The sequence below is a fragment of the Oncorhynchus keta genome, chromosome 6 (genome assembly GCF_023373465.1).
Source record: "Oncorhynchus keta strain PuntledgeMale-10-30-2019 chromosome 6, Oket_V2, whole genome shotgun sequence".
Classification (NCBI taxonomy): domain Eukaryota; kingdom Metazoa; phylum Chordata; class Actinopteri; order Salmoniformes; family Salmonidae; genus Oncorhynchus; species Oncorhynchus keta.
In genome coordinates this window covers 6,630,427-6,652,992 of record NC_068426.1, presented here as the reverse complement: position 1 = coordinate 6,652,992, position 22,566 = coordinate 6,630,427, and the positions used below count along the sequence as shown (strand labels likewise).

Here is a 22,566-nt window from a genome sequence, read left to right as displayed (position 1 = left end):
TGGAAACAGTAGAGATATTTTGACATTACAGAAAGAACTATACTTCGCACTAAAATCAGGTTAGTACAGGTTGCCCTGGAAACAGTAAAGATTTAGGATATTACAGAAAGAAATCAGCAGTGGGGACAAATGTGAAATGGCCCCTATTCCCTAGAGAGAACACTACTGTTGGCCAGAGCCACTTATACAGGGAATATGGTACCATTTCCTACACAGCCAGAGAAAGATGAACTCTAAATTAAAGATGGATGAGACATTTTATCTGAGATTAACATATCAGTCACATAATGTTTATCCATGTGGAATTAGTAACAGAAGCGGTTGTTTCCTATTTCAAATGAAAAGAGAAAGACAGATATAAATCACACTGAAAGCGACACTAGATAAGATTAGACCCCGGCTAACTTTTCTGAGGACTTCTAAGATTCTAAAGTTGTATTCCATGGATGCGCGAATGGAAACAGACGACTGGTGTTTCATCAGTGCACACTGTAAGGAAAACGTTTTCGGACCTTGTGCTTCAGTTTGGCTCGTAGTAAATATACCCCAGATTCAAAAACAGAGTTTTTTCTCTCTCTCTCTCTTCCTGGATCTGCTCTTTACACTGTGAACTATGTTTCCCAGGAGCCAAAAGGAGAAGTCACAGAGGGTTCAGAGTTCAGTTCAAGCTACCGCCTTAACACATCAGAGTAAAGTCCCATATGGTCCAACTGAAAAACTTGTTTACAAGAGTGTGTGTGTGTGTGTGTGTGTGTGTGTGTGTGTGTGTGTGTGTGTGTGTGTGTGTGTGTGTGTGTGTGTGTGTGTGTGTGTGTGTGTGTGTGTGTGTGTGTGTGTGTGTGTGTGTGTGTGTGTGTGTGTGTGTGTGTGTGTGTGTCTCTCTCAAATTGACAGTGAGGACACGGTTGACCTCTGTGAAGATATACTACAGATCTCCATGTTGGTGAATGAGCTGCCCCCCTCACTGCTGCAGTCAGGCACAGAGGAGGAGGATGTAATGATATTCTTTAGCCTGTGGAGGGAGATGACGATCATCGACAGCAGGAACACCAGCAGACTCAGGAAGATCCACACGTACACGTAAACATTCTCCTGTCGCCCCGACGACAACCCTGTCCCCGCCGCCGCGGCTGCAGTGGAAACGGAGGTGGGGGAGAACCTCAGGAAGTTTCCGTTGTCTGGGGAGATTTCGGTTCTGTTCAGCTCCTCCAATGAGAAGTCCATACCGGACATCCTGACGACCGGAATGGACAGATCTGAGCGAGAGGAGCAATAGGTTGTTACTGTGCCTGATAGTGAGGTGAATTCATAGCCTCGTGACCAATGACGTAAACACATCAATTAAGTTAAATTAAGAGAACATTAAGGGTCCCAGATACAAAGCAGGACTCACTTGAAACAGAGATGTCACCCTCAATGTGACTTCCCTGGTTAAATAATGGATCAACAAATACAGACAAATATATACAAACATGCTGTACCGACAAGAGGATCATTATAAATACACGTACTGTATTAGACAGTGGACTGGTCCAAGACACCCTCCCAGTGTTGTGTATCTGAGGGGGTAGGAGTCTTTGTGATAAAAAAAAACAGAAAAGGACATTTCTTAAAAAAATGTAAGTGATGCGTCAGCTGTCCAATAATATTTTTCATGGACATCGAAGAGGTTTAGAAGATTACATTTTTAGATGATAGTGATGATAAATTGAGGCTGGTGCTGTAATAGAACTAGGCTAGTATTAGAACTAGGCTAGTATTAGAACTAGGCTAGTGTAGTAATAGAACTAGGCTAGTATTAGAACTAGGCTAGTGTAGTAATAGAACTAGGCTAGTATTAGAACTAGGCTAGTATTAGAACTAGGCTAGTATTAGAACTAGGCTAATATTAGAACTAGGCTAGTATTAGAACTAGGCTAGTGTAGTAATAGAACTAGGCTAGTATTAGAACTAGGCTAGTGTAGTAATAGAACTAGGCTAGTATTAGAACTAGGCTAGTGTAGTAATAGAACTAGGCTAGTATTAGAACTAGGCTAGTATTAGAACTAGGCTAGTGTAGTAATAGAACTAGGCTAGTATTAGAACTAGGCTAGTGTAGTAATAGAACTAGGCTAGTATTAGAACTAGGCTAGTATTAGAACTAGGCTAGTGTAGTAATATAACTAGTCTAGTGTAGTATTAGAACTAGGCTAGTATTAGAACTAGGCTAGTATTAAAACTAGGCTAGTGTAGTAATAGAACTAGGCTAGTAATAGAACTAGGCTAGTGTAGTATTAGAACTAGGCTAGTAATAGAACTAGGCTAGTAATAGAACTAGGCTAGTGTAGTATTAGAACTAGGCTAGTATTAGAACTAGGCTAGTATTAGAACAAGGCTAGTGAGGTAATAGAACTAGGCTAGTGTAGTAATAGAACTAGGCTAGTGTAGTAATAGAACTAGTCTAGTGTAGTATTAGAACTAGGCTAGTATTAGAACTAGGCTAGTATTAAAACTAGGCTAGTGAGGTAATAGAACTAGGCTAGTGTAGTAATAGAACTAGGCTAGTGTAGTAATAGAACTAGGCGAGTGTAGTATTAGAACTAGGCTAGTAATATAACTAGTGTAGTAACAGAACTAGGCTAGTGTAGTAACAGAACTAGGCTAGTGTAGTATTAGAACTAGGCTAGTAATATAACTAGTGTAGTAACAGAACTAGGCTAGTGTAGTAATAGAACTAGGCTAGTATAGTATTAGATCTAGGCTAGTAATAGAACTAGTGTAGTAACAGAACTAGGCTAGTGTAGTATTAGAACTAGGCTAGTAATATAACTAGTGTAGTAACAGAACTAGGCTAGTGTAGTAATAGAACTAGGCTAGTATAGTATTAGATCTAGGCTAGTAATAGAACTAGTGTAGTAACAGAACTAGGCTAGTGTAGCATTAGAACTAGGCTAGTGTAGTATTAGAACTAGGCTAGTAATATAACTAGTTTAGTAATAGAACTAGGCTAGTGAGGTAATAGAACTAGGCTAGTGTAGTAATAGAACTAGGCTAGTGTAGTAATATAACTAGGCTAGTAATAGAACTAGGCTAGTGTAGTAATATAACTAGTCTAGTAATAGAACTAGGCTAGTTAGTAATAGAACTAGGCTAGTAATAGAACTAGGCTAGTGTAGTAACAGGGCCAGACTGAAAGAGAGACTCAGTGTTCAAAATAGTGTTGTAAAATTGTGGTAACTTCTGACAACGTTCTTCCTGATTTCAGGAATCTTCCACCTGGGACTCCTGGATACCCGGGGACATTTTACCCGGGGTTCCCAGACTTTTGCAACCCTGTTTGTAAAGCTAGACAGAGGCAGTTAGTTTAGAGGCAGTTTCCTCTCTGAGCTTAGAGGAATGGAGAGATCGAAGGGGATAACAGGTGGAAGACTTCAAAAGGAGAGTGTATTTAACATAGAGGAGAGCAGCTCACCTCTCACTCTCTCCATATCCTTCCCTTACATCCTTCCCGCTATTCGCATTGCCTCGCTGCAGCTGCCTATTGCTATTCCTGCAGTGTGTCCGCTAGTGTCCCTGTAGTTCTCTCTCTCTCTCTCTCTCTCTCTCTCTCTCTCTCTCTCTCTCTCTCTCTCTCTCCTCCCTTCTCGCACTCTCTCTCTCTATCTCTCTCTCTCTCTCTCTCTCTCTCTCTCTCTCTCTCTCTCTCTCTCTCTCTCTCTCTCTCTCTCTCTGTCCTTCTCTCTCTCTCCCTCTGTAGTTTCACTCTCTCTCTCTCTTTGTAGTTCTCACTCTCTCTCTCTCTCTCTCTCTCTCTCTCTCTCTCTCTCTCTCTCTCTCTCTCTCTCTCTCTCTCTCTCTCTCTCTGTCCTCTCACTCTGTCACTCTCTCTCTCTCTCTCCACCCTTCTCGCACTCTCTCTCCCCCTCTCTGCCCCCCCTCTCTCTGTCCTCTCACTCTCTTTCCCTCTCTCTGTCCTTCTCTCTCTCTCCTGCTGTAGTTTTCACTCTCTCTTTGTAGTTCTCTCTCTCTCTCTCTCTCTCTCTCTCTCTCTCTCTCTCACCACCCATTCTCTCTCTCTCTCTCTCTCTTTCTGTCCTCTCACTCTCTCTCCCTCTCTCTGTCCTTCCCTCTCGCTCTCTCTCTCTCTCTCCAACCTTCTCGCACTCTCTCTCTCTGTCCTCTCACTCTCTCTCTCTCTCCCTGTCCTCTCACTCTCTCTCCCCCTCTCTGTCTTTCTCTTTCTCTTCCTCTTTATCTCTCTCTCTCTCTCTCTCTCTCTCTCTCTCTCTCTCTCTCTCTCTCTCTCTCTCTCTCCCCCCCCCTCTCTCTTTCTCTCTCTCTCTCTCTCTCTCTCTCTCTCTCTCTCTCTCTCTCTCCCTCTCTCTGTCCTTCTCTCTCTCTCCTGCTGTAGTTTTCACTCTCTCTTTGTAGTTCTCTCTCTCTCTCTCTCTCTCTCTCTCTCTCTCTCTCTCTCTCTCTCTCTCTCTCTCTCTCTCTCTCTCTCTCTCACCACCCATTCTCTCTCTCTCTCTCTTTCTTTCTGTCCTCTCACTCTCTCTCCCTCTCTCTGTCCTTCCCTCTCGCTCTCTCTCTCTCTCTCCAACCTTCTCGCACTCTCTCTCTCTGTCCTCTCACTCTCTCTCTCTCTCCCTGTCCTCTCACTCTCTCTCCCCCTCTCTGTCTTTCTCTTTCTCTTTATCTCTCTCTCTCTCTCTCTCTCTCTCTCTCTCTCTCTCTCTCTCCTCTCTCTCTCTCTCTGTCCTCTCTCTCTCTCTCTGTGATCTCCCACTCTGTCTGGAATTACTTGCTATAATTGGGTAGGCGTTAAGTGTACACATTGTGTTGGGACGGGAGTGTTTTCATACTATTTTATTGAAATGTTGTTGCTTTTCAAGTTCAATAAAATAGTCTCTCCTCATCCCCATCATTCTCTGCCCCTCTCTCTTAGTTTCCCTCCATCTCTCATAATAAAATAGTCTCTCCTCATCCCCATCATTCTCTGCCCCTCTCTCTTAGTCTCTCTCCCTCCATCTCTCATAATAAAATAGTCTCTCCTCATCCCCATCATTCTCTGCCCCTCTCTCTTAGTCTCCCTCCATCTCTCATAATAAAATAGTCTCTCCTCATCCCCATCATTCTCTGCCCCTCTCTCTTAGTCTCCCTCCATCTCTCATTGTGAGAAGTGACATGAGCTCTGTTCCTCCTCGCCCTAGGCTTGCTTTTCTTCTACTCTACTGAGAGAGAGATGACATGTAGGAGACCGATGTTGTTCTAATGAAACAGGTTTCCTTCAAAAATGTCCATGTATTTATCGTCATCCATCATTCCTTCAATTCTGACCAGTTTCCCAGTCCCTGCCGATGAAAAACATGGACAGAGTTTGCTGCACTGAAAGTAAAAGGGGCTGAATAATTTTGCACGCCCAATTTTTCAGTTTTAGATTTGTTAAAAAAGTTTGAAATATCCAATAAATGTCGTTCCACTTCATGATTGTGTCCCACTTGTTGTTGATTCTTCACAAAAAAAAATACAGTTTTATATCTTTATGTTTGAAGCCTGAAATGTGGCAAAAAGGTTGCAAAGTTCAAGGGGGCCGAATACTTTCGCAAGGCACTGTATATACAGTATACTGCAATCATGTGACATATCATGTGACATATCATGTGATATCATGTGACATATCATGTGACACATAGATTGCACACATTTGGACTTCATTTGACTAATTATGTGACTTCTGAAGGTAATTGGTTCTGAAGGTAATTGTTTGCACCAGATCTTATTTAGAGGATCTTATTTATCTTATTCATAGCAAAAGGGGTGAATACATATGAACTTTTCCGCTTTTCATATATATATATATTTTCAGTTCAATTCACCAATTTGTGTATTTACATGAAATCCAAATAAAAATCTATTTAAATTACAAGTTGGAAGGAAATAGGAAAAACACCAAGGGGGGTGAATACTTTAGTAAGTAGTGCTTTGGTCTAATGTAGTGCACTATTTATTTATTTTATAGGGAATAGGGTGCCATAGGGCTTTGGTCTAAAGTAGTGCACTATTTATAGGGAATAGGGTGCCATAGGGCTTTGGTCTAAAGTAGTGCACTATTTATTTATTTTATAGGGAATAGGGTGCCATAGGGCTCTGGTCTAAAGTAGTGCACTATATATAGGGAAAGGGTGCCATAGGGCTTTGGTCTAAAGTAGTGCACTATTTATTTATTTTATAGGGAATAGGGTGCCATAGGGCTTTGGTCTAAAGTAGTGCACTATTTATTTATTTTATAGGGAATAGGGTGCCATAGGGCTTTGGTCTAAAGTAGTGCACTATATATAGGGAATAGGGTGCCATAGGGCTTTGGTCTAAAGTAGTGCACTATATATAGGGAATAGGGTGCCATAGGGCTTTGGTCTAATGTAGTGCACTATTTATTTATTTTATAGGGAATAGGGTGCCATAGGGCTTTGGTCTAAAGTAGTGCACTATTTATAGGGAATAGGGTGCCATAGGGCTTTGGTCTAAAGTAGTGCACTATATATAGGGAATATGGTGCCATAGGGCTTTGGTCTAAAGTAGTGCACTATTTATTTATTTTATAGGGAATAGGGTGCCATAGGGCTTTGGTCTAAAGTAGTGCACTATATATAGGGAATAGGGTGCCATAGGGCTTTGGTCTAAAGTAGTGCACTATATATAGGGAATAGGGTGCCATAGGGCTTTGGTCTAAAGTAGTGCACTATATATAGGGAATAGGGTGCCATATGGCTCTGGTCTAAAGTAGTGCACTATATAGGGAATAGGGTGCCATATGGCTCTGGTCTAAAGTAGTGCACTATTTATTTATTTTATAGGGAATAGGGTGCCATAGGGCTTTGGTCTAAAGTAGTGCACTATTTATTTATTTTATAGGGAATAGGGTGCCATAGGGCTTTGGTCTAAAGTAGTGCACTATATATAGGGAATAGGGTGCCATAGGGCTTTGGTCTAAAGTAGTGCACTATATATAGGGAATAGGGTGCCATAGGGCTTTGGTCTAAAGTAGTGCACTATTTATTTATTTTATAGGGAATAGGGTGCCATAGGGCTTTGGTCTAAAGTAGTGCACTATATATAGGGAATAGGGTGCCATAGGGCTTTGGTCTAAAGTAGTGCACTATATATAGGGAATAGGGTGCCATATGGCTCTGGTCTAAAGTAGTGCACTATATAGGGAATAGGGTGCCATATGGCTCTGGTCTAAAGTAGTGCACTATTTATTTATTTTATAGGGAATAGGGTGCCATAGGGCTTTGGTCTAAAGTAGTGCACTATTTATAGGGAATAGGGTGCCATAGGGCTCTGGTCTAAAGTAGTGCACTATATATAGGGAATAGGGTGCCATAGGGCTTTGGTCTAAAGTAGTGCACTATTTATAGGGAATAGGGTGCCATAGGGCTTTGGTCTAAAGTAGTGCACTATTTATAGGGAATAGGGTGCCATAGGGCTTTGGTCTAAAGTAGTGCACTATTTATAGGGAATAGGGTGCCATAGGGCTCTGGTCTAAAGTAGTGCACTATATATAGGGAATAGGGTGCCATAGGGCTCTGGTCTAAAGTAGTGCACTATATATAGGGAATAGGGTGCCATAGGGCTTTGGTCTAAAGTAGTGCACTATTTATTTATTTTATAGGGAATAGGGTGCCATAGGGCTTTGGTCTAAAGTAGTGCACTATTTATAGGGAATAGGGTGCCATAGGGCTCTGGTCTAAAGTAGTGCACTATATATAGGGAATAGGGTGCCATAGGGCTTTGGTCTAAAGTAGTGCACTATTTATAGGGAATAGGGTGCCATAGGGCTTTGGTCTAAAGTAGTGCACTATTTATAGGGAATAGGGTGCCATAGGGCTTTGGTCTAAAGTAGTGCACTATATATTTATTTTATAGGGAATAGGGTGCCATAGGGCTTTGGTCTAAAGTAGTGCACTATTTATAGGGAATAGGGTGCCATAGGGCTCTGGTCTAAAGTAGTGCACTATATATAGGGAATAGGGTGCCATAGGGCTTTGGTCTAAAGTAGTGCACTATTTATAGGGAATAGGGTGCCATAGGGCTTTGGTCTAAAGTAGTGCACTATTTATAGGGAATAGGGTGCCATAGGGCTTTGGTCTAAAGTAGTGCACTATATATAGGGAATAGGGTGCCATAGGGCTTTGGTCTAAAGTAGTGCACTATATATAGGGAATAGGGTGCCATAGGGCTTTGGTCTAAAGTAGTGCACTATATATAGGGAATAGGGTGCCATAGGGCTCTGGTCTAAAGTAGAGCACTATATATAGGGAATAGGGTGCCATAGGGCTCTGGTCTAAAGTAGTGCACTATATATAGGGAATAGGGTGCCATAGGGCTCTGGTCTAAAGTAGAGCACTATTTATAGGGAATAGGGTGCCATAGGGCTTTGGTCTAAAGTAGTGCACTATTTATTTATTTTATAGGGAATAGGGTGCCATAGGGCTCTGGTCTAAAGTAGTGCACTATATATAGGGAATAGGGTGCCATAGGGCTTTGGTCTAAAGTAGTGCACTATTTATTTATTTTATAGGGAATAGGGTGCCATAGGGCTCTGGTCTAAAGTAGTGCACTATTTATTTATTTTATAGGGAATAGGGTGCCATAGGGCTTTGGTCTAAAGTAGTGCACTATTTATTTATTTTATAGGGAATAGGGTGCCATAGGGCTTTGGTCTAAAGTAGTGCACTATATATAGGGAATAGGGTGCCATAGGGCTTTGGTCTAAAGTAGTGCACTATATATAGGGAATAGGGTGCCATAGGGCTTTGGTCTAAAGTAGTGCACTATATATAGGGAATAGGGTGCCATAGGGCTCTGGTCTAAAGTAGAGCACTATATATAGGGAATAGGGTGCCATAGGGCTCTGGTCTAAAGTAGTGCACTATATAGGGAATAGGGTGCCATAGGGCTTTGGTCTAATGTAGTGCACTATTTATTTATTTTATAGGGAATAGGGTGCCATAGGGCTTTGGTCTAAAGTAGTGCACTATTTATAGGGAATAGGGTGCCATAGGGCTTTGGTCTAAAGTAGTGCACTATATATAGGGAATATGGTGCCATAGGGCTTTGGTCTAAAGTAGTGCACTATTTATTTATTTTATAGGGAATAGGGTGCCATAGGGCTTTGGTCTAAAGTAGTGCACTATATATAGGGAATATGGTGCCATAGGGCTTTGGTCTAAAGTAGTGCACTATTTATTTATTTTATAGGGAATAGGGTGCCATAGGGCTTTGGTCTAAAGTAGTGCACTATATATAGGGAATAGGGTGCCATAGGGCTTTGGTCTAAAGTAGTGCACTATATATAGGGAATAGGGTGCCATAGGGCTTTGGTCTAAAGTAGTGCACTATATATAGGGAATAGGGTGCCATAGGGCTCTGGTCTAAAGTAGAGCACTATATATAGGGAATAGGGTGCCATAGGGCTTTGGTCTAAAGTAGTGCACTATATAGGGAATAGGGTGCCATAGGGCTTTGGTCTAAAGTAGTGCACTATTTATTTATTTTATAGGGAATAGGGTGCCATAGGGCTTTGGTCTAAAGTAGTGCACTATATATAGGGAATAGGGTGCCATAGGGCTTTGGTCTAAAGTAGTGCACTATTTATTTATTTTATAGGGAATAGGGTGCCATAGGGCTTTGGTCTAGGGAAAGTAGTGCACTATATATAGGGAATAGGGTGCCATAGGGCTTTGGTCTAAAGTAGTGCACTATTTATTTATTTTATAGGGAATAGGGTGCCATAGGGCTTTGGTCTAAAGTAGTGCACTATATATAGGGAATAGGGTGCCATAGGGCTTTGGTCTAAAGTAGTGCACTATATATAGGGAATAGGGTGCCATAGGGCTTTGGTCTAAAGTAGTGCACTATATATAGGGAATAGGGTGCCATAGGGCTTTGGTCTAAAGTAGTGCACTATATATAGGGAATAGGGTGCCATAGGGCTTTGGTCTAAAGTAGTGCACTATATATAGGGAATAGGGTGCCATAGGGCTTTGGTCTAAAGTAGTGCACTATATATAGGGAATAGGGTGCCATATGGCTCTGGTCTAAAGTAGTGCACTATATATAGGGAATAGGGTGCCATATGGCTCTGGTCTAAAGTAGTGCACTATATATAGGGTGAATCTGGTCTAAAGTAGTGCACTATATATAGGGAATAGGGTGCCATATGGCTCTGGTCTAAAGTAGTGCACTATATAGGGAATAGGGTGCCATATGGCTCTGGTCTAAAGTAGTGCACTATATAGGGACTAGGGTGCCATAGGGCTCTGGTCTAAAGTAGTGCACTATATATAGGGAATAGGGTGCCATAGGGCTCTGGTCTAAAGTAGTGCACTATATATAGGGAATAGGGTGCCATAGGGCTCTGGTCTAAAGTAGTGCACTATATATAGGGAATAGGGTGCCATAGGGCTCTGGTCTAAAGTAGTGCACTATTTATAGGGAATAGGGTGCCATAGGGCTCTGGTCTAAAGTAGTGCACTATATATAGGGAATAGGGTGCCATAGGGCTCTGGTCTAAAGTAGTGCACTATATAGGGAATAGGGTGCCATATGGCTCTGGTCTAAAGTAGTGCACTATTTATAGGGAATAGGGTGCCATAGGGCTCTGGTCTAAAGTAGTGCACTATATATAGGGAATAGGGTGCCATAGGGCTCTGGTCTAAAGTAGTGCACTATTTATAGGGAATAGGGTGCCATAGGGCTCTGGTCTAAAGTAGTGCACTATATATAGGGAATAGGGTGCCATAGGGCTCTGGTCTAAAGTAGTGCACTATATATAGGGAATAGGGTGCCATAGGGCTTTGGTCTAAAGTAGTGCACTATTTATAGGGAATAGGGTGCCATCTCGCCCTCCTACTCTCTCTCTTGTTCCTCTGTCTTTTGCCGTATTCATTTGTTGATGTTGTTTTGAACCGTCTGATAAACCTTGTTGGTGTGAACTGAAGTGGCTGATAATTGCTCTTAATTATGCTTTTTGTATCCAGGCAACAGGCTCATTACAACGCTTTCTACTCCTTAACTGATTTCAGAGGCAAGAACACACACACGCTTCATAGTGTGAGAGGAGGCCATTCTGTTGTTTACTCTATTGTGGTATTAACATGAATAATGGATCCGGTACCGTTTGTCTAAATGTCATGACATTCTGGCCTCAGCCTTGACCACGGGACCGTGTGCGTGTGCGTGTGCGTGTGTGTGTGTGTGTGTGTGTGTGTGTGTGTGTGTGTGTGTGTGTGTGTGTTTCTCTGAATTTACAATCGCTCTCTCCAACCCCCTCTCCATCCCTCTCTCCATCCCTCTCTCCATCCCTCTCTCCATCCCTCTCTCCAGCCCCTTCTCCATCCCTCTCTCCATCCCTCTCTCCATCCCTCTCTCCATCCCTCTCTCCAACCCCCTCTCCATCCCTCTCTCCAACCCCCTCTCCATTCCTCTCTCCATCCCCCTCTCCATCGCTCTCTCCAACCCTCTCTCCATCCCTCTCTCCAACCCCCCTCCATCCCTCTCCAACCCCCTCTCCATCCCCCCTCTCCATCCCCCTCTCCATCCCCTCTCCATCCCTCTCCAACCCTCTCTCCATCCCTCTCTCCAACCCTCTCTCCATCCCTCTCTCCAACCCCCTCTCCATCCCTCTCTCCAACCCCCTCTCCATCCCCCTCTCCATCCCCCTCTCCAACCCTCTTTCCATCCCCCTCTCCAACCCCCTCTCCATCCCTCTCTCCATCCCCCTCTCCATCCCTCTCTCCAACCCCCTCTCCATCCCTCTTTCCATCCCCCTCTCCATCCCTCTCTCCATCCCCCTCTCCATTCCTCTCTCCATCCCTCTCTCCATCCCTCTCTCCATCCCCCTCTCCATCCCTCTCTCCATCCCTCTCTCCATCCCCCTCTCCATCCCTCTCTCCATCCCTCTCTCCATCCCTCTCTCCATTCCCTCTCTCCATTCCTCTCTCCATTCCTCTCTCCATCCCTCTCTCCATCCCCTCTCCATTCCGCTCTCCATCCCTCTCTCCATCACTCTCTCCATCCCCCTCTCCATCCCTCTCTCCATCCCCCTCTCCATCCCTCTCTCCAACCCTCTCTCCATCCCTCTCTCCATCCCCCTCTCCATCCCTCTCTCCATCCCCCTCCATCCATCTCCCCTCTCCATCCCCCTCTCCAACCCTCTTTCCATCCCCCTCTCCAACCCCTCTCCATCCCTCTTTCATTCCCCCTCTCCATCCCTCTCTCCATTCCTCTCTCCCCCTCTTCAACCCTCTTTACATCCCCCTCTCCATCCCTCTCTCCATCCATCTTTCCATCCCTCTCTCCATCCCTCTCTCCATCCCTCTCTCCATCCATCTTTCCAACCCTCTCTCCATCCCTCTCTCCATCCCTCTCTCCATCCCCCTCTCCATCCCCCTCTCCATCCCCTCTCCATCCCCCTCTCCATCCCTCTCTCCATCCTCTCTCCATCCCCCTCTCCATCCCTCTTCCATCCCCCTCTCCATCCCCCTCTCCATTCAACCCTCTCCATCCCTCTCTCCATCCCTCTCTCCATCCCTCTCTCCATCCCTCTCTCCATTCCTCTCTCCATCCCTCTCTCCATCACTCTCTCCATTCCGCTCTCCATCCCTCTCTCCATCACTCTCTCCATCCCCCTCTCCATCCCTCTCTCCATCCCTCTCTCCATCCCTCTCTCCATCCCTCTCTCCATCCCTCTCTCCATCCCCCTCTCCATCCCTCTCTCCATCCCCCTCTCCATCCCCCTCTCCATCCCCCTCTCCAACCCTCTTTCCATCCCCCTCTCCATCCCCCTCTCCATCCCTCTTTCCATCCCCCTCTCCATCCCTCTCTCCAACCCCCTATTCAACCCTCTTTACATCCCCCTCTCCATCCCTCTCTCCATCCATCTTTCCATCCCTCTCTCCATCCATATTTCCATCCCTCTCTCCATCCCTCTCTCCATCCCTCTCTCCATCCCGCTCTCCATCCCTCTCTCCATCCCTCTCTCCATCCCCCTCTCCATCCTCTCTCCATCCCCCTCTCCATCCCTCTTTCCATCCCCTCTCATCCATCCCCCCTTTCCATCCCTCTCTCCATCCTCTCTCCATCCCTCTCTCCATCCTCTCTCCATCCCCTCTCCATCCATTCCACTCTCCCCCCTCTCCATCCCTCTCTCCATTCCCTCTCTCCATCCCCCTCTCCATCCCTCTCTCCCTCATCCCCCTCTCATCCATTCCTCTCTCCATCCCTCTCTCCATCCCCTCTCCATCCCTCTCTCCATCCCTCTCTCCATCCCTCTCTCCATCCTCTCTCCATCCCTCTTTCCATCCCCCTCCATCCCTCTCTCCATCCCTCTCTCCATTCCTCTCTCCATCCCTCTCTCCATCCTCTCTCCATCCCTCTCTCCATTCCTCTCTCCATCCCTCTCTCCATCACTCTCTCCATCCCCCTCTCCATCCCTCTCTCCATCCCTCTCTCCATCCCCTCTCATCCATCCCTCCTTTCTCCATCCCCCTCTCCATCCCTCTCTCCATCCCTCTCTCCATCACTCTCCTCTCTCCATCCCTCTCTCCATCTCCCCCTCTCCATCCCTCTCTCCATCCCTCTCTCCATCCCTCTCTCATTCCTCTTTCCATCCCCTCTCCATCCCTCTCTCCATCCTCTCTCCATTCTCTCCATCCCCTCCATCCCTCTCATCCTCTCTCCATCTCTCTCCATCCCCCTCTCCATCCCTCTCTCCATCCCTCTCTCATTCCTCTTTCCATTCCTCTCTCCATCCCTCTCTCCATCACTCTCTCCATTCCTCTCTCCATCCCTCTCTCCATCACTCTCTCCATCCCCCTCTCCATCCCTCTCTCCATTCTTCTCTCCATCCCTCTATTTCTCTCCGTCAGAGGAAGTGCAGTCATTCTAGTGCTTTTGTCCATTTTAATGAATGAATCAATTCTTGAGCTTGTTAACTGAACTACAGTTCATTCATTTAGGATTAATTAACCTGACGCAGGGACAGTTACTATTGACTCCTTGACACATAAGTGCATACACAGACACACACACACACACACACACACACACACACACACACACACACACACACACACACACACACACACACACACACACACACACACACACACACACACACACACACACACACACACACACACACACACACACACACACACAATCCTACACACACACACAATCAGACACACACACACACAATCAGACACACACACACACAGACACATACAAGATCAGACAAACACACACACACACACAAACATAAACACAAAATCTGACACACACACAAAATCAGACACACACACAAAGAGCTCTCATGCTCAGTGAGAAAGAGAGAGTGTGAAAGAGAGAGCGAGGGGATAAGAGAGAGAGAGAGAGAGAGAGAGAGAGAGAGAGAGAGAGAGAGAGAGAGAGAGAGAGGTCATGTGGAGAGTAATTGGGATTCCACAGAGGATGTGAGTAAAAGAAAAAGGGTGAATGACAGAGAAAGGAAGAGAGAGGGAGGGAGAGAGGGAGGGAGAGAGGGAGGGAGGGAGAGAAGGAGAGGGAGGGGGAGGGAGAGAGGGAAGAAGGAGGGAAAGAGGGAGGGGGGGAGGAGAGGGAGAGAAGGAGGGAGAGAGGGAGGGGGGGGAGGGAGAGAGGGAGGGGGAGGGGGAGGGAGGGGGAGGGAGAGAGGGGAGAGGGAGGGGGAGGGAGGAGGGAGGGAGAGAAGGAGGGAGAGAGGGAGGGGGAGGGAGAGAGGGAGGAGGGGAGAGGAGGGAGAGAGAGGAGGGGGAGAGAGGGAGAGGGAGGGAGGGAGAGAGGGAGGAGGGAGGGAAAGAGGGAGGGGGAGGGAGAGAGGGAGAGAAGGAGGGGAGGGAGGGGAGGGAGGGAGGGGGAGGGGGGGGGGAGAGGAGGGAGAGGGAGGGAGAGGGAGGGGGAGGGAGAGAGGGAGAGAGGAGGGAGAGAGGGAGGGGAGAGGGAGAGGGAGGGAGAGAAGGAGGGGGAGGGAGAGGGAGGGGGAGGGAGAGAGGGAGAGAGAAGGGGAGAGGGAGGGAGAGATGGAGGGAGGAGGAGGGAGAGGGGAGAGGGAGGGAGGGAGGGGGGAGGGAGGGAGGGAGGGGAGGGAGGGAGGGAGAGGGAGGAGGGAGGAGGGAGAGAGGGAGGGGAGGGAGAGAGGGAGGGAGGGAGGGAGAGAAGGAGGAGAGGGAGAGAGAGAGGGAGGGAGAGAGAGAGGTCATGGAGTGATTGGAATTCTACAGAAAATGTGAATAAAGAAGAAAGAAACAAGAGGGGAGAGAGGGGGGGAGGGAGGGGGATGGGGAAAGAGAGGGAGGGAGGGGGAGGGAGAGAGGAGGGGTAGACAGAGATGTTGGGGGAAGAGAGAGGATAGAGATTGATTGTCCAGCCTTCTCCCATCATTGTTGTGTATCAATCAGTTCAGTACTTTTATCACCTGTTCAAGGATAACTGTTGATCAAGACTTTACTCTCTACTGTCACACACACACACACACACACACACACACACACACACACACACACACACACACACACACACACACACACACACACACACACACACACACACACACACAGTAAAGATCCTGACCTGTTATTGCTTGAAGAAGTCCTCTCTGTCACATCCCTCAATCTCTGTTTGATTGTTCAGCCAGACACTCCAGACATCTCTCTCTCTCTCTCTCTCTCTCTCTCTCTCTCTCTCTCTCTCTCTCTCTCTCTCTCTCTCTCTCTCTCTCTCCTCTCGGTATGAGAGACAGCCGAGTGTGTATTCCTCTTCGACACAAGCAGTTCTTCTCCAATCACACACACTCTCTCTAAAATGTGATTGCGTGTGTGTGATATCCTCTTCAAAGCACAGTCCAGGAAAGACGGGAGAATAATCCAACAGATATAACCAGTGAGGACAGTGAGGTGAGGAGAAAGAAAGGAACAATGGAAGGAAGAAGAGAGAATAGAGTAGAGAGTAGAGTTCTTCACTCTGTTGTATTTATCCACTACTGGGAGTGTTGCCTCACTGACCACTGCTCTCCTCCCCCACTCTCTCTCTCTCTCTCTCTCTCTCTCTCTCTCTCTCTCTCTCTCTCTCTCTCTCTCTCTCTCTCTCTCTCTCTCTCTCTCTCTCTCTCTCACACACAATCTGTCACTCATTGCTCTCTGACAATTAACACAATCACCGCACTCTCTTGTTTCTCTCTCTCACACCCTCTGTCCTTCTCTCTGTGTCTCTCTGTTTCTCTCTCTCACACACCCTCTGTCCTTCTCACTGTGTCTCTATGTTTCTCTCTCTCACCCTCTGTCCTTCTCTCTGTGTCTCTATGTTTCTCTCTCACACACCCTCTGTCCTTCTCACTGTGTCTCTATGTTTCTCTCTCTCACCCTCTGTCCTTCTCTCTGTGTCTCTATGTTTCTCTCTCACACACCCTCTGTCCTTCTCACTGTGTCTCTATGTTTCTCTCTCACACCCTCTGTCCTTCTCTCTGTGTCTCTCTGTTTCTCTCTCTCACACACCCTCTGTCCTTCTCACTGTGTCTCTATGTTTATCTCTCTCACCCTCTGTCCTTCTCTCTGTGTCTCTATGTTTCTCTCTCTCACCCTCTGTCCTTCTCACTGTGTCTCTATGTTTCTCTCTCACCCTCTCTCCTTCTCTCCGTTTCTCTGTTTCTCCTTCTCTCACCCTCTCTCCTTCTCTCCTTCTCTCTGTTTCTCCTTCTCTCTGTGTCTCTATGTTTCTCTGTCTCACCCTCTCTCATTCTCTCTGTTTCTCTCTCTCTCACACCCTCTGTCCTTCTCTCTGTGTATCTCTGTTTCTCTCTCTCACCCTCTCTCCTTCTCTCCTTCTCTCTGTTTCTCTCTCTCTGTCTCACCCTCTCTCATTCTCTCTGTTTCTCTCTCTCACACCCTCTGTCCTCTCTGTGTCTCTCTGTTTCTCTCTCTCTCACCCTCTCTCCTTCTCTCCTCCTCTCTGTTTCTCTCTCTCTCACACACTCTTTGCTCCTCTCTCTGTGTCTGTATGTTCCTCTCTCTCACACACCCTCTGTCCCTCTCTCTGTGTCTGTATGTTCCTCTCTCTCACACACCCTCTCTCCTTCTCTCCTTCTCTCTGTGTCTCTATGTTCCTCTCTCTCACACACCCTCTCTCCTTCTCTCCTTCTCTCTGTGTCTCTATGTTCCTCTCTCTCACACACCCTCTGTCCCTCTCTCTGTGTCTCTATGTTCCTCTCTCTCACACACCCTCTCTCCTTCTCTCCTTCTCTCTGTGTCTCTATGTTCCTCTCTCTCACACACCCTCTGTCCCTCTCTCTGTGTCTCTCTCTCTCTCTCTCTCAATTCAATTCTATTCAATTGACTTTAATGACATGGCAAGTTCATTATTACTTACATTGTCAAAGTATACATATTGAAAAATAAAAATAAAATAAATATATATATATTTATATATAAAATATATATATATATATAAATAAATGTTGGGACCAACAGCAATAACAATAGTAGTAGTGGTCATGGGATTACCATTAACATCAACTACAACAACAATATTAATGAGAACAACAATACATTAAAGCAATGGTAGTAGACCAGTGTCAACATGACTGAGAAGACACATGACCTGGTAGTAGACCAGTGTCAACATGACTGAGAAGACACATGACCTGGTAGTAGACCAGTGTCAACATGACTGAGAAGACACATGACCTGGTAGTAGACCAGTGTCAACATGACTGAGAAGACACATGACCTGGTAGTAGACCAGTGTCAACATGACTGAGAAGACACATGACCTGGTAGTAGACCAGTGTCAACATGACTGAGAAGACACATGACCTGGTAGTAGACCAGTGTCAACATGACTGAGAAGACACATGACCTGGTAGTAGACCAGTGTCAACATGACTGAGAAGACACATGACCTGGTAGTAGACCAGTGTCAACATGACTGAGAAGACACATGACCTGGTAGTAGACCAGTGTCAACATGACTGAGAAGACACATGACCTGGTAGTAGACCAGTGTCAACATGACTGAGAAGACACATGTCCTGGTAGTAGACCAGTGTCAACATGACTGAGAAGACACATGACCTGGTAGTAGACCAGTGTCAACATGACTGAGAAGACACATGACCTGGTAGTAGACCAGTGTCAACATGATTGAGAAGACACATGACCTGGTAGTAGACCAGTGTCAACATGACTGAGAAGACACATGACCTGGTAGTAGACCAGTGTCAACATGACTGAGAAGACACATGACCTGGTAGTAGACCAGTGTCAACATGACTGAGAAGACACATGACCTGGTAGTAGACCAGTGTCAACATGACTGAGAAGACACATGACCTGGTAATAGACCAGTGTCAACATGACTGAGAAGACACATGACCTGGTAGTAGACCAGTGTCAACATGACTGAGAAGACACATGACCTGGTAGTAGACCAGTGTCAACATGACTGAGAAGACACATGACCTGGTAGTAGACCAGTGTCAACATGACTGAGAAGACACATGACCTGGTAGTAGACCAGTGTCAACATGACTGAGAAGACACATGACCTGGTAGTAGACCAGTGTCAACATGACTGAGAAGACACATGACCTGGTAGTAGACCAGTGTCAACATGACTGAGAAGACACATGACCTGGTAGTAGACCAGTGTCAACATGACTGAGAAGACACATGACCTGGTAGTAGACCAGTGTCAACATGACTGAGAAGACACATGACCTGGTAGTAGACCAGTGTCAACATGACTGAGAAGACACATGACCTGGTAGTAGACCAGTGTCAACATGACTGAGAAGACACATGACCTGGTAGTAGACCAGTGTCAACATGACTGAGAAGACACATGACCTGGTATTAGATCAGTGTCAACATGACTGAGAAGACACATGACCTGGTAGTAGACCAGTGTCAACATGACTGAGAAGACACATGACCTGGTAGTAGACCAGTGTCAACATGACTGAGAAGACACATGACCTGGTAGTAGACCAGTGTCAACATGACTGAGAAGACACATGACCTGGTAGTAGACCAGTGTCAACATGACTGAGAAGACACATGACCTGGTAGTAGACCAGTGTCAACATGACTGAGAAGACACATGACCTGGTAGTAGACCAGTGTCAACATGACTGAGAAGACACATGACCTGGTAGTAGACCAGTGTCAACATGACTGAGAAGACACATGACCTGGTAGTAGATCAGTGTCAACATGACTGAGAAGACACATGACCTGGTAGTAGACCAGTGTCAACATGACTGAGAAGACACATGACCTGGTAGTAGACCAGTGTCAACATGACTGAGAAGACACATGACCTGGTAGTAGATCAGTGTCAACATGACTGAGAAGACACATGACCTGGTAGTAGACCAGTGTCAACATGACTGAGAAGACACATGACCTGGTAGTAGACCAGTGTCAACATGACTGAGAAGACACATGACCTGGTATTAGATCAGTGTCAACATGACTGAGAAGACACATGACCTGGTAGTAGACCAGTGTCAACATGACTGAGAAGACACATGACCTGGTAGTAGACCAGTGTCAACATGACTGAGAAGACACATGACCTGGTAGTAGACCAGTGTCAACGTGACTGAGAAGACACATGACCTGGTAGTAGACCAGTGTCAACATGACTGAGAAGACACATGACCTGGTAGTAGACCAGTGTCAACATGACTGAGAAGACACATGACCTGGTAGTAGACCAGTGTCAACATGACTGAGAAGACACATGACCTGGTAGTAGACCAGTGTCAACATGACTGAGAAGACACATGACCTGGTAGTAGATCAGTGTCAACATGACTGAGAAGACACATGACCTGGTATTAGATCAGTGTCAACATGACTGAGAAGACACATGACCTGGTAGTAGACCAGTGTCAACATGACTGAGAAGACACATGACCTGGTAGTAGACCAGTGTCAACATGACTGAGAAGACACATGACCTGGTAGTAGACCAGTGTCAACATGACTGAGAAGACACATGACCTGGTAGTAGACCAGTGTCAACATGACTGAGAAGACACATGACCTGGTAGTAGACCAGTGTCAACATGACTGAGAAGACACATGACCTGGTAGTAGACCAGTGTCAACATGACTGAGAAGACACATGACCTGGTAGTAGACCAGTGTCAACATGACTGAGAAGACACATGACCTGGTAGTAGATCAGTGTCAACATGACTGAGAAGACACATGACCTGGTAGTAGATCAGTGTCAACATGACTGAGAAGACACATGACCTGGTAGTAGACCAGTGTCAACATGACTGAGAAGACACATGACCTGGTATTAGATCAGTGTCAACATGACTGAGAAGACACATGACCTGGTAGTAGACCAGTGTCAACATGACTGAGAAGACACATGACCTGGTAGTAGACCAGTGTCAACATGACTGAGAAGACACATGACCTGGTAGTAGACCAGTGTCAACGTGACTGAGAAGACACATGACCTGGTAGTAGACCAGTGTCAACATGACTGAGAAGACACATGACCTGGTAGTAGACCAGTGTCAACATGACTGAGAAGACACATGACCTGGTAGTAGACCAGTGTCAACATGACTGAGAAGACACATGACCTGGTAGTAGACCAGTGTCAACATGACTGAGAAGACACATGACCTGGTAGTAGACCAGTGTCAACATGACTGAGAAGACACATGACCTGGTATTAGATCAGTGTCAACATGACTGAGAAGACACATGACCTGGTAGTAGACCAGTGTCAACATGACTGAGAAGACACATGACCTGGTAGTAGACCAGTGTCAACATGACTGAGAAGACACATGACCTGGTAGTAGACCAGTGTCAACATGACTGAGAAGACACATGACCTGGTAGTAGACCAGTGTCAACATGACTGAGAAGACACATGACCTGGTAGTAGACCAGTGTCAACATGACTGAGAAGACACATGACCTGGTAGTAGACCAGTGTCAACATGACTGAGAAGACACATGACCTGGTAGTAGATCAGTGTCAACATGACTGAGAAGACACATGACCTGGTAGTAGACCAGTGTCAACATGACTGAGAAGACACATGACCTGGTAGTAGACCAGTGTCAACATGACTGAGAAGACACATGACCTGGTATGAAAGACAAAACAAAACAAGATGGGAAATATTATCAACATTACTTTGCACTTTTCACTCGCTGTCCCTCAGGTTCTGGCAGGAAGACACATATTTGGCTGCCAAAACTGCACATTTTGGCTTTTCACCCAATAAATATTTCTTCATCTTTTTTAGTTTCAAATTCTTTGTATTGAATTATAATTTTGGAAGAGAAATATTCTCTTAGGTCTGAGTATTTGTCACAGTGTAATAGGAAATGCAGCTCTGTCTCTACCTCTCCCCTGGAGCAGAGTGAGCACAGCCTGTCCTCTCTGGGCATCCAGGTTTGTCTGTGACGACCGGTCTCTATAGCCAGCCTGTCCTCTCTGGGCAGCCAGGTTTGTCTGTGACGACCGGTCTCTATAGCCAGCCTGTCCTCTCTGGGCAGCCAGGTTTGTCTGTGACGACCGGTCTCTATAGCCAGCCTGTCCTCTCTGGGCAGCCAGGTTTGTCTGTGACGACCGGTCTCTATAGCCAGCCTGTCCTCTCTGGGCAGCCAGGTTTGTCTGTGACGACCGGTCTCTATAGCCAGACTGTCCTCTCTGGGCAGCCAGGTTTGTCTGTGACGACCGGTCTCTATAGCCAGACTGTCCTCTCTGGGCAGCCAGGTTTGTCTGTGACGACCGGTCTCTATAGCCAGCCTGTCCTCTCTGGGCAGCCAGGTTTGTCTGTGACGACCGGTCTATATAGCCAGACTGTGCTCTCTGGGCAGCAAGGTTTGTCTGTGATGACCGGTCTCTATAGCCAGACTGTCCTCTCTGGGCAGCCAGGTTTGTCTGTGACGACCGGTCTCTATAGCCAGACTGTCCTCTCTGGGCAGCCAGGTTTGTCTGTGACGACCGGTCTCTATAGCCAGACTGTCCTCTCTGGGCAGCCAGGTTTGTCTGATGACCGGTCTCTATAGCCAGCCTGTCCTCTCTGGGCAGCCAGGTTTGTCTGATGAGCCAGACTGTCCTCTCTGGGCAGCCAGGTTTGTCTGTGACGACCGGTCTCTATAGCCAGACTGTCCTCTCTGGGCAGCCAGGTTTGTCTGTGACGACCGGTCTCTATAGCCAGACTGTCCTCTCTGGGCAGCCAGGTTTGTCTGTGACGACCGGTCTCTATAGCCAGCCTGTCCTCTCTGGGCAGCCAGGTTTGTCTGTGACGACCGGTCTCTATAGCCAGCCTGTCCTCTCTGGGCAGCCAGGTTTGTCTGTGACGACCGGTCTCTATAGCCAGACTGTGCTCACTGAGTCTGTACCTAGTCAGTGTTTTCCTCAGTTTTCTATCAGTCACAGTGGTCAGATAGTCTGCCACCATGTACTGTCTGTTTAGAGACAAATAGCATTGAAGTTTACTTATTTTTTTGTGGTGTTTTT

At 46.4% G+C, this 22,566-nt stretch overlaps 1 protein-coding gene across 2 annotated transcripts; it reads right to left on the bottom strand.

Moving 5' to 3' along the window:
• Nucleotides 1-764: 764 nt before the first annotated feature.
• On the bottom strand, nucleotides 765-16,103 carry LOC118381556 (serine-rich and transmembrane domain-containing protein 1). Of its 2 annotated transcripts, XM_052520366.1 has the most exons (3): nucleotides 15,634-16,097; nucleotides 1,512-1,575; nucleotides 765-1,256 (listed from the first exon to the last, which is right to left on the bottom strand). In XM_052520366.1, exon 3 carries the CDS (start codon nucleotides 1,231-1,233, stop codon nucleotides 883-885), a length of 351 nt encoding a protein of 116 aa, XP_052376326.1. In that variant the 5' UTR covers nucleotides 1,234-1,256; nucleotides 1,512-1,575; nucleotides 15,634-16,097; the 3' UTR covers nucleotides 765-882. The 2 variants fall into 2 exon arrangements, with proteins under 2 accessions (XP_052376326.1, XP_052376327.1); XM_052520367.1 differs by lacking the exon at nucleotides 1,512-1,575 and having other exon boundaries at nucleotides 15,634-16,103.
• Nucleotides 16,104-22,566: the final 6,463 nt, after the last annotated feature.

Excerpts from the sequence above, each read along its gene's own strand:
- LOC118381556 (XM_052520367.1), bottom strand. The coding sequence starts at position 1,233 with ATGTCCGGTATGGACTTCTCATTGGAGGAGCTGAACAGAACCGAAATC.